The 15,786-nt window shown below is 48.6% G+C and overlaps 1 protein-coding gene across 1 annotated transcript in view; it reads right to left on the minus strand.

Annotated features, from left to right (window-relative positions):
- LOC111962362 (breast cancer anti-estrogen resistance protein 1) overlaps positions 1 to 15,786 on the minus strand; it is a 60,119-nt gene that overhangs the window by 35,313 nt on the left and 9,020 nt on the right. Inside the window, exon 2 of the mRNA XM_023985405.2 lies at positions 13,765 to 14,442. Within this exon, the coding sequence (XP_023841173.1) occupies positions 13,765 to 14,442 (678 nt within the window). The remainder of the gene's footprint in view (positions 1 to 13,764; positions 14,443 to 15,786) is intronic.

The following is a 15,786-nucleotide window of genomic DNA, read 5'->3' on the forward strand; positions in this document are numbered from 1 at the left end:
TTAACATGAAACTGCTCACATGTTTTAACATGAACTGCTACATGCTTAAACTGAAACTGCTCACATGTTTTAAAATGAAACTGCTCACTTGTTTAAAATGAAACTGCTCACTTGTTTTAACATGAGAACTGCTCACTTGTTTTTAACATGAAACTGCTCACTATGTTTTAACATGAAACTGCTGATGTTTTAACATAAACTGCTCACATGTTTTAAAATGAAATGCTACTTGTTTTAACATGAAATGCTCACATGTTTTAAATGAAACTGCTCACTTGTTTTAACATGAAACTGCTCACTTGTTTTAACATGAAACTGCTCACATGTTTTAACATGAACTGCTCACTTGTTTTAACATGAAACTGCTCACATGTTTTAACATGAAACTGCTCACTTGTTTTAAAATGAATGCTCACTTTAAAATGAAACTGCTCACTTGTTTTAACATGAAACTGCTCACTTGTTTTAACATGAAACTGCTCACTTGTTTTAACATGAAACTGCTCACATGTTTTAACATGAAACTGCTCACATGTTTTAACATGAAACTGCTCACATGTTTTAAAATGAAACTGCTCACATGTTTTAACATGAAACTGCTCACTTGTTTTAACATGAAACTGCTCACTTGGTTTTAACATGAAACTGCTCACTTGTTTTAACTTGAAAACTGCTATTGTTTTAACATGAAACTGTCACATGTTTAAAATGAAACTGCTCACTTGTTTTAACATGAAACTGCTCACTTGTTTTAACATGAAACTGCTCACATGTTTTAACATGAAACTGCTCACTGTTTTACATGAAACTGCTCACATGTTTTAACATGAAACTGCTCACATGTTTTAACATGAAACTGCTCACATGTTTTAACATGAAACTGCTCACATGTTTTAACATGAAACTGCTCACATGTTTTACATGAAACTGCTCAGTTTGAATCTTAACTCAGAGTTTTATGACCCATACCATAAGAACTTTTTGATGCTAATAAACGGCATTTAGCAGACACTTTTTTCCAAAGTGACTTACTGCGTGCATACATTTTACATATGGGTGGTACCGGGACTCAAACTCATGACCCTGAAGTTATAAGCACCATGCTCTACCAGCAGAGCTACAAATGACCACATTCAAACACCTTAGATAAGGTGTTACCAATAACCTAATAATCACTAATTTCATACCTATGATTAGGAGAATTCAATGAGATGATAGAAAATGCAGTCTGAATCTACTGCTGTGTGTTTCTGTTACTCCCAGAGGAAGCCCATTTCAGTTCATGCAGCGTGAGAGTGTTGTAAAGTTAACACAGTGCCCTGACTAGACCATGAATAACAAAGCTCTGAGTGCTATTGCACAAAAAGGGTCAAAGTCCAAATGCTGAGGGGAGTTGAAGTAACTTCACATATCTTTTTTCTTCATGAGGATTAGGTGGCCGACCTCGCAGGAAAATTCCTCCACATACACCCCCCCCCACCATCTCCCCCATCTCAGCCTGATGTGAGGCCATCTGTGGCACAAGCTGTGAACATTCATTTTTTTGTAGAGGGGGGATAGAGGGATGTGTAGGGGGGACGGGGGGCACTCTGTGTCCTGCTGGCATAGAGGAATCATTCAGTTGTTCAGCAGATGACATTCCCTCCAAGCCTCTCTTTTCAATGTTATTTTCCTCATCTTTTCCCATACATGGCTGAGGGACTGAGGAGTGGAGCCCCTSCCTCACAGCTGCACAGGTTACAGGCATGATCAGCTGTGATGTCAGCTCCCGTCCCAGCGCAGCACAGGGCATGGCAGGCTGCAGCTGCGTCATGGCAACCCAGCTCCCGGGTCCTCAGCTGGAGTGTGATGTGGCTGCCAGAGAAGAGAGAACTCATCTGCACCACCGCCCACTCCAAGATGGCGGAGAGAGAGAGGGAGGCAATGTGGCTTGGACAMGGTACAGGTCAGACACAGAGCACAGAAAACAGGACAGAGGAAAGGTCAAATAAGGGTCAATCGAAGCTGTCCAAAAGGTAGTAATTTTATCCTATATGTACACGGTAAACTTCACATTTATAAATGTATGTGACAAGGTTCCAACAGACCACGTCAGCTAGATATAGTAGGGGCATAGGGTTTCAATTCCGAGCATGCTCTTAAATAAGGTTTTAATCCTCCCTCAGACATAAGGTTGTTTAACCTAACATTTTCAAAGCAGCTGGTGTGTGACCCAGATGAGAGCTGATATCCCTCCCAGCGACAGCAGCAGCAGTAAATGGGAGCAGAGAAGTAAAGCCTGGCTGTAGCAGAGTCAGTGTGGGGGGTTGAGACGCTGACGCAGGGTGGTAGATTTACAGCCCCATATCCCTGGTTCCCTGGTCCAGGCTGCAGGATTAATCAGAGCATAATTAACTCCACATTTGTGTCGCAGCTCTCCGACATGTGGCATGCCCCGGGCCAGTGTGGTTCAGCCTGGTGAGCCTGGCAGGACTGGGGTACAGTACTCCTGGAGACAGGGAGCTCCCAACCACTAATCCGCAAAGACCCCCTCAACAGCCCCACAGGCCTGGGATGCATGCCACACATAGCTGCCATGACTGGGCAGGGCGTGAGTGGCTGGGAGCACCACTCTCTACTCCACTCTCTACTCCACTCTCTACTCCTCTCTCTACTCCTCTCTCTACTCCTCTCTCTACTCCTCTCTCTACTCCTCTCTCTACTCCTCTCTCTACTCCTCTCTCTACAACTCTCTCTTTCTGTGTGTTTATCTACCATCCCCACATAAAACTCCACAATCTTTCTTCTGCATCTCCTGGCAACACAACACTTAGGTCTGTCTCTGCTCTCTCCAACCTATTCATTCGAATGGACGTGACTGCGTTACCGTGGAAACGCAGTGAGAGCGGTATCCAGGCAGTGACAGGGTATCTGTCACAGGACAGGTCAGAAGAGAACAGGAAAAGCTTTCAATATCTATCTATTCATCTCTACTTTCTATGATTACATAGAGAGATWGTCAAGTGGGAATAGAAATGCTTGTATGTTGTTTGCATCTACTGTATGTTGTTAGCCTAACAATGAGCAGTTGTAAGCATTTCACTGTTAGTCTACACCTGTTTACGAAGCATGTGAAAAATAAGATTTGATTTGTTAGGCTATGTTTTTAACATGAATGACATTAGAACATAGCCCAAAGTAGCATTTGGTCCCCATTATTTCAAGCTTCATGTATTTCCTGTCTCCTTAATGAAGGTGTCCATTTTATCCCTGACCCTACTGAGAAGACCGTGAAAACATCAAAGAGCCAGCCCCTACTGAAGCCGAGACCACTGGGTTTACTACTCACTAATAGGTCCAACCTCACACACCACATACACACACTCACAAACAAACCCATACATGGACACAATCACACACACATCCTCACACTAATGACTCTCCTCGGAAGTCAGGAGTGTGTGTTGAGTTGACAGAGGAGATGCAGTGTGTGTGTGTGTGTGAGGACACGCTGGACCCTGTGTTCCTCCACTCTGACCTGGCCTCTCTCTCTCTCCAGTTTGACTCTCCCAGCCCAGAACAAAGAGCGTCTCTGGTTCCTGTGATATCCCATCCCTTTGATGAGGGCCACTGGATAACACAGAGGCTTGTGGGGATCTGTTGTTTATGCTGAGGGCAGATCCATGTCCCCGTGTCCCTCGTTACCCCCCTATCGACTCCCCCCCCATCCCTCCCCTCTATCTGATGTAGGCTTTGTGGGGAGGTGATAACAGGACCAGGGCTGGAATTGTACATGAGAGCCCAAAAAGGCCCCACCCGCGCTCCACTGCTCAGGGCACTGTGTCCCCTCTAATTCCCTCTGCACTCTCTCACTCTACCCTTCCCCCCTTCTCCCTATTTCCCATACTCCCTTTCTCTCCCCCTTTCTCTACACTATCAGAGCAGAAAATGAGTCCACAGCAGGTAATGGAGGAGAGACCCGGCAGGCAAGAAACAATGCTTTTAAAAACACACACACCGAATGCACGCACACGCACACACACACACACACACACACACACACACACACACACACACACACACACACTGACCTCCTCACTCAGACTGCATCACATCTACAGAGGCAGTGTGTGTGACTCACATATAGATTCACCTGGGTCCGTAGTGAGAGGCTATACAGTAGAGATCCCTCAGTGCTACTGACCAATGAGCCCACAGTCAGTGGTGGAAAAAGTACTAAATTATTGTCAATTATTGTCATACTTGAGTAAAAATAAAGATACCTTAAAAAAAATGACTCAAGTAAATGTGAAAGTCACCCAGTAAAATACTATTTGAGTGAAAGTGCAAAAGTATTTGGATTTAAATATACTTAAGTATCAAAAGTAAATGTATAAATCATTTCAACTTCCTTATATTAAGTAAACCAGAMRGCACAATTTTCTTGTTTTTATATTTACTTACGGACAGCCAGGGGCACACTCCAACACACAGACATAATTTACAAACTAAGCATTTGTGTTTAGTGAGTCCACCAGATCAGAGCCAGTAGGGATGGCCAGGAATGTTCTCTTGATAAGTGTGTGTGGTCCATTTTCTTGTCAAAATGTAACGACTACTTTTGGGTGTCAGGGAAAATGTATGGAGTAACAATTACATTATTTTCTTTAGGAATGTAGTGAAGAAAAAGTTAAAGTTGCCAAAAATATAAAAAGTAAAGTACAGCTACACCAAAAAACKACTTAAGTAGTATCTTAAAGTATTTTTACTTAGGTACTTTACACCACTGCCCACAGTAAGAACCACTGTGAGGTGGCAGCCAGATGGGCATCCTCTATCTCCTTCGTCTCTGGGTACCAGCATGCACCCACAGCTCACCAGTCCTCAACTCACCCTCATGCACCAACACCCTTCACAGAGAAATGCCTGAGCAGCCACCATCCAAGAGAGGTTACCACATACCCACACAGTTCCCTTTGGTGATGTAATGGACTAGAAGAGTGAACTCTGTTCCTATAAAGACTAACCTAATCACTTCAGTAATACGCTGTCCCAAACCAAACACACTTCAAGTTGRGCTTCTAAAGCTTGGGTCCRATTGAAGGCCATAACTGAGGACAGGCAGAGCCATTAAAGCTGCATCCCAGCATTGAGTCATTACTATACTAGCACTACTGTTACTGCTGGAGCATGGGCTCAGGCTGAGGAGGACTGACTGGAGCTCCAACCACAGCTACCTGACCCTCCCAGTGTTCTCTTCCCAGAGCACAGCCCAGAACAGCTGGGCAGGGACGCTCACATCTGGAGCCTCTATTTATACACTGTCACAGTCCCAGTGCACAACATTCTGAATGTATTCTGAATGCATGGTGTAGCACCGTGCAGAGATGCTTATCGAGTCACTCAGCTCCAGCTCTACATTACATTGCAGTGGAAAGGCCTGGGGAGCAGGGAGTCTAACGACTGTCACTATCATTCTGCCTCTGAACAAGGCAGTTAACCCACTGTTCCTAGGCCGTCATTGAAAATAAGAATTTGTTCTTAACTGACTTGCCTAGTTAAATAAAGATACAATTAAAAAATWAAAAATAAAAATTGAGCAGCGTGGGGCAAGGCCTCCCTCTCTCTATCTCCCCCTCCCTCCCTCTGCTCGGGCATATGCAGTGATGTGGGCCAAATCAAAGAGACCCTTTTAGAAGGGCACTCAATGCGCACCAATTAGGCCCAGAGATACCCTTTTAATCTACGGAGACATTAACTCCAGAGTGCCGCAAAGCACTGCCTAGATTCACACAATCAGACAGGAACGCTTTCGTCGTTAGGAGGATGTCTCCGCTTACATAGACAGAGGAAGTGAGGGAGGGTGTGGGAGAAGGAGAGATATAGAACGGGAGTGAAGAAAGAAAGGAAAGAGATTCCTAAAAATAATTGGGATTGTGATAGAGTGTGTGGCAGAGAGGAGAAGAGCTCCTCTGGCTCCCAGGCTGAGACGAAGCGAAGCTACAGAGGCAGTGTGGGAGTGAGGCACAGAGAGAGGCAGTGTGGGAGTGAGGCACAGAGAGAGGCAGTGTGGGAGTGAGGCACAGAGAGAGGCAGGGCACATATGAAACATGTGGGTTACAGCTAAAGAAGCCACAAATTACAAGCCCATGAGGCAATAACGGGAATACAAAGCACCCATCTCATCTCTATGGATGAGCACACTTCTCAAACTCCGGAATGACAGCTGCACCGCTTTTAAACTGATGCTCCAGTCTGCGGAAGAGTGGCTCCTCGCCGTGAACATCTACAGTACTCTCCCGTTTCCCTCCTCACATTCACTCTCTCTTTCAATTCAATCTCTCTCTCTTCACACACACACATATGTGCCTGTGCGTTCACTTATATATGTGGGTGCTCACACGTACACGTACGACCATATTTAGATATTTATGTGCTAGATGGGTGAAGAGATAATGTCCCGTGCTCAGTGAGCGTTAACTCCAGAGTTAACTACAGGCAGCAGATACACCACAGGCAGCAGATACGCCTACAGCAGCAGTTATCCTACAGGCAGCAGAGTACGCTTACAGGCAGCAGTTACGCCTACAGGCAGCAGTTACGCCTACAGGCAGCAGTTACGCCCTACAGGCAGCAGATACGCCTACAGGCAGCAGATACGCCTACAGGCAGCAGATACGCCTACAGGCAGCAGATACGCCACAGCAGCAGTTACGCCTACAGGCAGCAGTACGCCTACAGGCAGCAGATACGCCTACAGGCAGCAGATACGCCTACAGCAGCAGATACGGACAGCCAGCAGATACGCCTACAGGCAGCAGATACGCCTACAGGCAGCAGATACGCCTACACGGACAGCACATACGCCTACAGCAGCAGTTACGCCTACAGGCAGCAGATACGCCTACAGGCAGCAGTTACGCCGTACAGCAGTGTACCCTACAGGCAGCAGTTACACCTACCCTACAGGCAGCAGTTACGCCTACAGGCAGCAGTTACGCCACAGGCAGCAGTTACGCCTACAGGCAAGATCACGACCTACAGGCAGCAGATACGCCTACAGGCAGCAGATACGCCTACAGGCAGCAGTTACGCCTACATGCAGCAGGAATACGCCTACAGGCAGCAGTTACGCCTACAGGCAGCAGTTACGCCTACAGGCAGCAGTTACGCCTACAGCAGCAGATACGCTACAGGCAGCAGATACGCCTACAGGCAGCCGATACGCCTAACAGGCAGCAGTTACGCCTACAGGCAGCAGTTACGCCTACAGGCAGCAGTTACGCCTACAGGCAGCAGTTACGCCTACAGGCAGCAGATACGCTTACAGCAGCAGATACGCCTACAGCAGCAGTACGTACGCTGCAGATACGCCACAGCAACAGTTACGCCTACAGGCAGCAGATACGCCTACAGGCAGCAGATACGCCTACAGGCAGCAGATACGCCTACATGCAGCAGATTACGCCTACAGGCAGCAGATACGCCTACAGGCAGCAGTTACGCTACATGGCAGCAGATACGCCTGCAGGCAGCAGATACCGCCTGCAGGCAGCAGATACGCCTGCACGCAGCAGTTACGCCTACATGTAGTAGACACGCCTACAGCAGCAGTTAGCCTACAGGCAGCAGTTACCTACAGGCAGCAGTACGCGGCCTACAGGCAGCGTTACCTACAGGCAGCAGGTCACGCCTAGCAGGCAGCAAGTTACGCCTACAGGCAGCAGATACGCCTACAGCAGCAGATACGCCTACAGCAGCAGTACGGCCTACAGGCAGCAGATACGCCTACAGGCAGCAGATACGCCTACAGGCAGCAAGATACGCCTACAGGCAGCAGATACGCCTACAGGCAGCAGATACGCCTTACAGGCAGCAGATACGCCTACAGGCAGCAGATACGCCTACAGGCAGCAGATACGCCTACAGGCAGCAGATACGCCTACAGCAGCAATACGCCTACAGGCAGCAGAACGCCTACAGGCAGCAGATACGCCTACAGGCAGCAGATACGCCTACAGCAGCAGATACGCCTAACAGGCAGCAGATACGCCTACAGGCAGCAGATCACGCCTACAGGCAGCAGATACGACCTCAGCGGCAGCAGATACGCCTGACATAGCAGCAGATACGCCTACAGGCAGCAGATACGCCTACATGCAGCAACGTCAGCAGCAGATACGCCTACAGGCAGCAGATACGCCTACAGCAGCAGATACGCCTTACAGGCAGCAGATACGCCTACAGGCAGCAGTTACGCCTACAGCAGCAGTTACCCTACAGGCAGCAGTAATGCACGCGCTACACTACGCAGCAGTTACCTACAGGCAGCAGTCACAGGCAGCAGTAATACAGGCGCATACAGGCAGCAGTTACACCTACAGCACAGTACACCTACAGGCAGCAGATACACCTACAGCAGCAACATACACCCTCAGGCAACAGATACACCTGCAGCCACTACCACAGGCAGCAGATACCCCAAAAACCTACAGGGCAAAACAAGAATACACCTGCAGGCAGCATTACACCCTGCAGGCAGCATTACAGCGATCACACGGCAGCAGATACACGATCACAGGCCTAAGGCAGACATACACCTACAGGCAGCAGATTACACCTAACACGGCAGCAGTTACACCTACAGGGAGCAGATACACCTACAGGCAGCAGTTACACCTACAGGCAGCAGATACACCTACAGGCAGCAGTACACCTCAGGCAGCAGTTACACCTACAGGCAGCAGTTACACCTACAGGCAGCAGATACACCACAGGCAGCAGATACACCTACAGGCAGCAGATACACCTACAGGCAGCAGATACACCTACAGGCAGCAGATACACCTACAGGCAGCAGATTACACCTACAGGCAGCATTACACCTACAGGCAGCAGATACACCTACAGGCAGCAGTTAAACCTACAGGCAGCAGTAACCTCAGGCAGCAGATTACACCTACAGGCAGCAGTTACACCTACAGGCAGCAGATACACCTACAGGCAGCAGATACCCACCTACACGGAGCAGATAACACCTACAGCAGCAGAACACTACAAGCGCAGATACACCTACAGGCAGCAGATACACCTACAGGCAGCAGTTACACCTACAGGCAGCAGATACACCTACAGGCAGCAAGTACACCTACACGGCAGCAGATACACCTACAGGCAGCAGAATACACTACAGGCAGCAGTTACACTACAGCAGCAGATACACCTACAGGCAGCAGATACACCTACAGGCAGCAGATACACCTACAGGCAGCAAGATACACCTACAGGCAGCAAGATACACCTAAGCAGCGCAGTTACACTACAGGGCAGCAGCATACACCTTACAGCAGCAGTCACCCTACAGCAGCAGTCTACGTACCTACAGGCCAGCCAGTTAAACCTACAGGCAGCAGATACACCTACAGGCAGCAGTTACACCTACAGGCAGGAGCATGCAGTCATTTCTTCAGCAGGAGGTCACACACACCTTCATTTTCTCCCCCCTCACTCCACAACGACCCCTCCCCCAAAATGTCTGCCTGCTCCTCCAGATAAGGCCCCCCTCCTCCATCTCCTCCTCCCTACATTTCAGGTGAGCGCCCACCAGGTCTTTTTAAACACTTCTGCGATTACACATTTACTTTCAGAGCAGGTTGTCCACAGAACAACCAGCAGAATCTCAACCCCCCAACCCCCAGAGCAGAGCAGAGGGAAGGAGAGCAGAGGAGATGAGCTTGTACTGTTAGCCCCGGGCTGCCTGCTCCTTATCACAGCGTCTCTCACCTGCAAACAGGCCAGGGTCATTAGATGCTGCAGGTGATAAGAAGGCTTGATCTAYCTACCTCGGCCTAATCAAAGGAACCCAGGTTCAAACAGGCCGTCCTGCCTCCACCTCTCCCCTAACCATCTGCTTCACACAAAGCAATGAGCTCTGCCATGAACGTGTCATTCAGTCACACACATTGTACTTTGAATACTTTCTAGACAGTTGCAGGAGAGTGTGGTTGTAAAGATCAGGTAGTAGCTCCAGTCCCCACTCACAGTGGTGTCTGTCATTCCTCCCTRCAGTCAAAGCCTGAGTGGTGCAACTCTCAGCCCCCTATCAGCTTAGCAGTTATCACGAGTAAATCAGTGGATTCTCCTACAGACATACAAGAGCAAGTTCATGACCTCTAATAGCAACACTGCTAAAGGTACTGAGGGCGATAGCTAAGAATCTTCGTAACTTTGATCAAAGATATCCTTTCTGATGAATTGGGTTGCAGAGACACAGAGTGCAGTGGCGCTTTCAGCTCCAACGCAGCTGGGTGTTTACTGAGGCCATTCAGGTTGTGTCTGTCCTCTCAGAAGGGAAGAGGATGGAGGGATAGCGGTGAATTGTTTACTTGTTTCTTTCTCCGGCTGGGCTAAGCTGTTGCCATAGTTTGAAGGAGAGGTGGGGGTTGTTTTTGGGGGCGGTTGGGTGGCATACCATTGCAGCATAAATAGATTAGGTAGAAAACTGAAAAACACAGTCGAATGGAGAGTGGGGACTGAGCGAAAGGAGAGGGGGGGGGGCTGAGGAATTCAAGTCCTCTGGAGGAGGTGGCAGGGATTTAAAGGCGAGCGTGCCAGCCTCGGCCACTCTCTCAGAAGTCCTTTTTGATGTAAAGGACTCTGCAACCTAATCACAGTTTCCAGCTGGCTGCTTGCCTTCTGCATACTTCCTCTTCCAGCTCCTGCCCCGTCTCCAGCACCGGAACAGGCCAGTGGCTGGCACAGCTGACTGGGATCAGGCGCCCCCCTCACTCCTCCTTCAAACCGGCTAGATCTGCGCGGAGTCACATTGCTCCAGGGCCTTTTACATCTCCTCACCCTCCACCCATCTACCCCTCACCGTGAATACAGCTTCTACCTCAAGCCATAAGAGCTGCTAAAATAGTTAGTAAATAGGTACCCTGTGACTTCCTTTTTGTCACTGTATTCCTGAGTTATAATGATACTACTAACTCAATACCATCAGTGCTCCTGACATCGAATCAGCGTGACTGTACCAGTGTATATACCAGAGTCATCCGTTACTCATTGTGTATTTATTATTACTATTTATTATTCCGTGTTTTACCTTCTTTCTATTTATTTCTCTATTTCTTTCTCTCTGCATTTGTTGGGGGAAGGGCCCGTAAGTAAGCCATTTCACTAGTTAGTCCACACTGTTGTTTACCAAGCAGTGATCAATAAAATGGATGCCTCAGTCCATCTGACGAAAGGGCTTGGAGGGTCGGCCATGCCTCCACAAAATACAAGTGTAAAAAGACAAAACACAAGCTTAGCCAGCATAATCATCATCACACTGTGGAATGGGTTAGAGTTGAGATGCTGAGTGTGTTAAAGCTTACTGCGTTTTCAGATGCTTTGCCAAGCGTGTCTGTGTAGTGTAACACTTGTAATTTGATACTAGTTCTACCTCGCACGGTTGAGCAGCAAAGGAGCCTGAGACCAAATGCCTGGGATTTTTCATTCACTCACATATTTAGTGTTATTCACCCCAGTTTGTATGTTTGAGAGCTGTGTGTGTGTGTGTGGTGATTGTTAGGGTGTGTGTTTGTGCGTGTGTGTTGGTGTGTGTGTGTTTGTGAGCAGCTTTGTGTGTGTGTGTTTATGTGAGAGCTTTTGTGTGTGTGTTTTGTGTGTGTTGTTTGTTTTGTGTGTGTGCATCATTGTGTGTGTGTGTTTGTGTGTTGTGTTTGTGTGTGTTTTGTGTGTGTGTGTTGTGTGTGTGTGTGTGTGTGTTGTGTGCATCCATGTGTTTGTGTGTGTTGGCTCGGTGTCTGTCATCTCTTCTCTCAGCAGGAACTCCGTATCTTGTATTGAGAAACTGCCAGTGGTGGAGTAGGGGGGCGGGGTGATGCGGTTCAGTATGGGCACAAGGACAAGTGATAACAATTAAGGGCATTCACAAGGTAAATGAGTGCATAAAGAACCTGCACACCACAGCGTTAAGAGCAAAATTAGCTAATGCGTCAGTGAAGAATTACCTTGACAAAAATCCCTACCACTTCACCACCATGTTAGGCATTTCAGATCCTGCCAGTGCCACTAACTTGAGGCTGTTGTCAGATAAAAACCATAGGGGATTTTCACTTGTACTACTCCCTACTAGTGTTGCTTCTCCTCCCTCCTCCCTGTACTGCCTGCTGATGACATACAGTACATGACGCTAAGAGCATTCCAAAAGACTGATGCATCACTCTACTATCATYCAATGGAACATTTGGAAACACCCTGCTCTGGGCTGGAGTGTGAACTCTGTTGAAGTCCTCTGATAGTCTTATCACCAGGTAGAGCTATCATGAAATGATGTTCCTCCTCATAGATCCTTTCCACTGTGACTCTGTGAGCCCTGGCCTTGGACTCATCTTTCGCTCCCGAGTGGCGCAGTGGTCTAAGTCACTGCATCTCAGTGCTAGAGGCGTCACTACAGACCCTGGTTCGATCCCGAGCTGTATCACAACCGGMCGTGATTGGGAGTCCCATAKGGCGGCGAACAATTGGCCCAGTGTCGTCCGGGTTAGGGGAGGTTTTGGCCGGGGTAGGCCGTCATTGTAAAATAAGAATTTGTTCTTAACTGACTTGCCTAGTTAAATAACATCTTTGATCCACTGATGCCTTTCTCTGATGTCGCTCATGTTACCTCAAACAGAGGTTGTCTCAGCCTGGGAGCCATTCACTCTCTTTCTACAGCTGTTATTCTCCTCTCGTTTTCAGGCTGTTTTCAGGTTGCACCCATTGATCATTGATCATTGATCAACCTTTGACAGGTCAAAGGTTCAACACACAGCAGGRGGACACAAAGGCAATGTATGCTTTGCTTTGTCAGTCACTCACTATTGTACATTTCACTCTCTTTTCCTTCTGTGTGCTTCAGTATTTCCGAGTCATCTCAGGTCATATTGAGAGGCAGATTTTCAACATGGCAAGGCCCATCTCCAGCCCCCCTCTGTGAGGAAAATCCTGTGGTCATGCTCTCAGAGAGCCCTGCTAGGGTTAGGTGGGGGGGGGGGAGCTAAAGGATTGATATATATACTGTATATATTATATAATTCCCTCTCTATGGCAGCAGCAGCCTCATCTAAGACGGTGAGCTGTCTCGTGTGAAACGCCCCCTCCTGCAGGGACCAGGTGCACCTTGTCGCTGCCTCCCCATCACTCTTCCATCATCATCATCACACTTCACTTCCCAGCGCTGCTCTCACACATGGCTGAGTGCACTAAGGCAGGCCTGGGGGGCACTCTCTGCAGAACACCAGTCACAACACACTGCACTGTTACCACACTGCCTGGCTGGTACTGGTACCCCCTCCCCTTCCAGCCTGCTGCCTGCTGCATAACAGATCAAAACGCTTACTCACCCAACTCCAGGAGATAGATACCTGAATTATTAAACACCCCATTATTTATTCCAATGTYTGTCCCCCTCTCCTCTCCCCATCCCCCCTCTCTCTCTTTTGGGTTTATTTTATCATTCTATCCTCTGTTTTCTTTCCTGTCATCCCTGCGGCTTTGAAAATGACAGGGAACCTTGAGCTGTTGTTTAGAGTGAGAACAGACAGAGACTGGAGGACATGAGGGAGAAACAATAACAGGAAGATGCTCAGATCCCAACCGGGATGAGGTCAGATGACAATGAGAGCTTAAACCAGCTATTTTGGACCTGAATGTCTAACAAGACAGTCTGTATTTATGGTTTTGGAGGAATGTGTTTGTTGTGTTATGTGAATATGTGTCTCAAAAAGTTTTTCTTACCTTTCCTAGAGGTTTAGAGTCCCAGCTCCTCTTTTCTATGGAGGGGGGGATCTGAGTCTGGTTCAGTGAGGGGGGAACCTGGTAGATATCCTGCCCAGGAACAGGCCCTCTTGCTGAAGGGGGCACCTGGTAGATGTCCTGGACAGGAGCTGGCCCCATGGAGGGAGGCACCTGGTAGATGTCCTGAACAGGGTACCGCTTCTGGGCGAGCATGGGGGCCTTGGGTGGGGCTTGGGGGCCCGTGGGTATCTGGTACAGGCTTGAAGGGGAAGGCTTGCCATGGTTGGGGGGCATCATGTAGATGCTGTCGGGTAGGGCGGGGACAGGCCCAGGGTTGGAGAAGGCAGGGTGCATGGCCGTGTACTGGGAGGAGGGGGAGGCCTTAGTGTAGGCACTCTGCGGGGGGAAGGCCAGCTGGCTCGGGGTCTGGGCAGAGCCAGCCTGGGAGGCCTGGAGGAGTGGAGGCTGCTGCTGCTGGCCCGCCTTGTCATACATGCCCACCAGGATCTTGAGGCGGTTGCCAGGGACGATGCCCTGGCGTCCATGCAGAGAGCAGAGCCACCAGCCRTCCAGACCCTGGGTGTCCCGCTCCAGTACCGTCATGATGTCACCCTTCCGGAAGGACAGCTCGTCTGGGGACTCGGCCACATTGTCGTACAGGGCCTTGGCCAGCACGTTCTGCAGAAGACAGGAAAGAGAGGGTTAGTTCATTATTCCTTAACATTTACAGAAAAGATGTGTCTACTACTACTGTTGTAGTACCCTTCAGTGAGAAAGAACTCTTGCTTCCATAATGTTGGACTGTCACATGCCCTAGTGCTGGTGCAGGCTGACTCCCCAGACTTAAGGCCTTCCAGGACAGTGAAATAACTATAATTTACAGCTGACACCTAGCAGGACACAACACAGGCTCCATCTGTCTGCCCAGAGCAAACAGCCACCCACTCACTCTGGGACGCTTTGAAACTAAACTAATATTTTGGGCTGCGCCCCTGACCGGTACCTCCTCCTCTCACTTCCCTGGCACTAGTACGACAAGCCTGGCATGGGGCCAGATCTCTCTCACACACACACACACACACACACACACACACACACACACACACACACACACACAAACTAATATAGGGAACATCTGAACGTACATTAACATGCCATTACCGTCAGGGTAATGTAATAGCACAATAATCACACATGTTTTATAATTGACCATCAATCTGCACACAGAGAGTATGAACCCAGAGTCTGTTGTAATTGTCTCTCATCTGGCAGTGGAAAGGAACAGAGGGTGTTGATATCTCTATCATGAGACTGGAAGAGCTATGGGGGGGATGGTAATTTCTTACTGACTGGGATCCGAGGTGTGTATCTGTGTGTGTGGTGTGTATCTGTATCAGAGAGAGAATGACGAGAGGGGGGGGGTGTGGCGGGGGGTTGTCAGGTCAGGGTGTGTTATAATGGGTTTTAGACGGGGAACTCCTGACACAAGACGAACATATTAATAATACAACTGTGAGCAGACGCAACACTATCTCCTGCTTGAACCCAGCTCAGCCCGCAGACTTTTGGCACAAATATCCTTATCCGGTGATAGTCAATCTGGGCTGGGGAGGGAGCGAGCCATGTGCAAGCGGCGGGAGACAGAGCGGGAGCTCTCTGGGCACTGTAAAATGATCAGTCTGTGTCCTGTGGTGGCATTGCTCCCTAGGTAAGAGGCTGGGTGCTGAATAGACAGAGGAATAGGAGAAGGAAAGAGTCCCTCTGATTAATACGGCAGTATTGGACTCACTCTCTCTTCCTCTGTTAATAAACCACAAAGACACTAGGTGGAAAGGGAAGCCAGGCATAATCAGGAAGTGGAGGCTCCTCACAATTACACTAATCAGACTTAGTTAATTTAGCTTGGGACATTGATGAGGCTGTGTGTGACTGAGCATCTAGTGAGGGAGGCCCTGTGTGTGTGTTGTGTGTGGTTGTGGTGTTGTGTGTGGGTGTTGTGGTGTGGTGTGTGTGTGTGTGTGC

This window comes from Salvelinus sp. IW2-2015, linkage group LG4q.1:29, assembly GCF_002910315.2.
Source record: "Salvelinus sp. IW2-2015 linkage group LG4q.1:29, ASM291031v2, whole genome shotgun sequence".
NCBI classification, from domain to species: Eukaryota; Metazoa; Chordata; class Actinopteri; order Salmoniformes; family Salmonidae; genus Salvelinus; species Salvelinus sp. IW2-2015.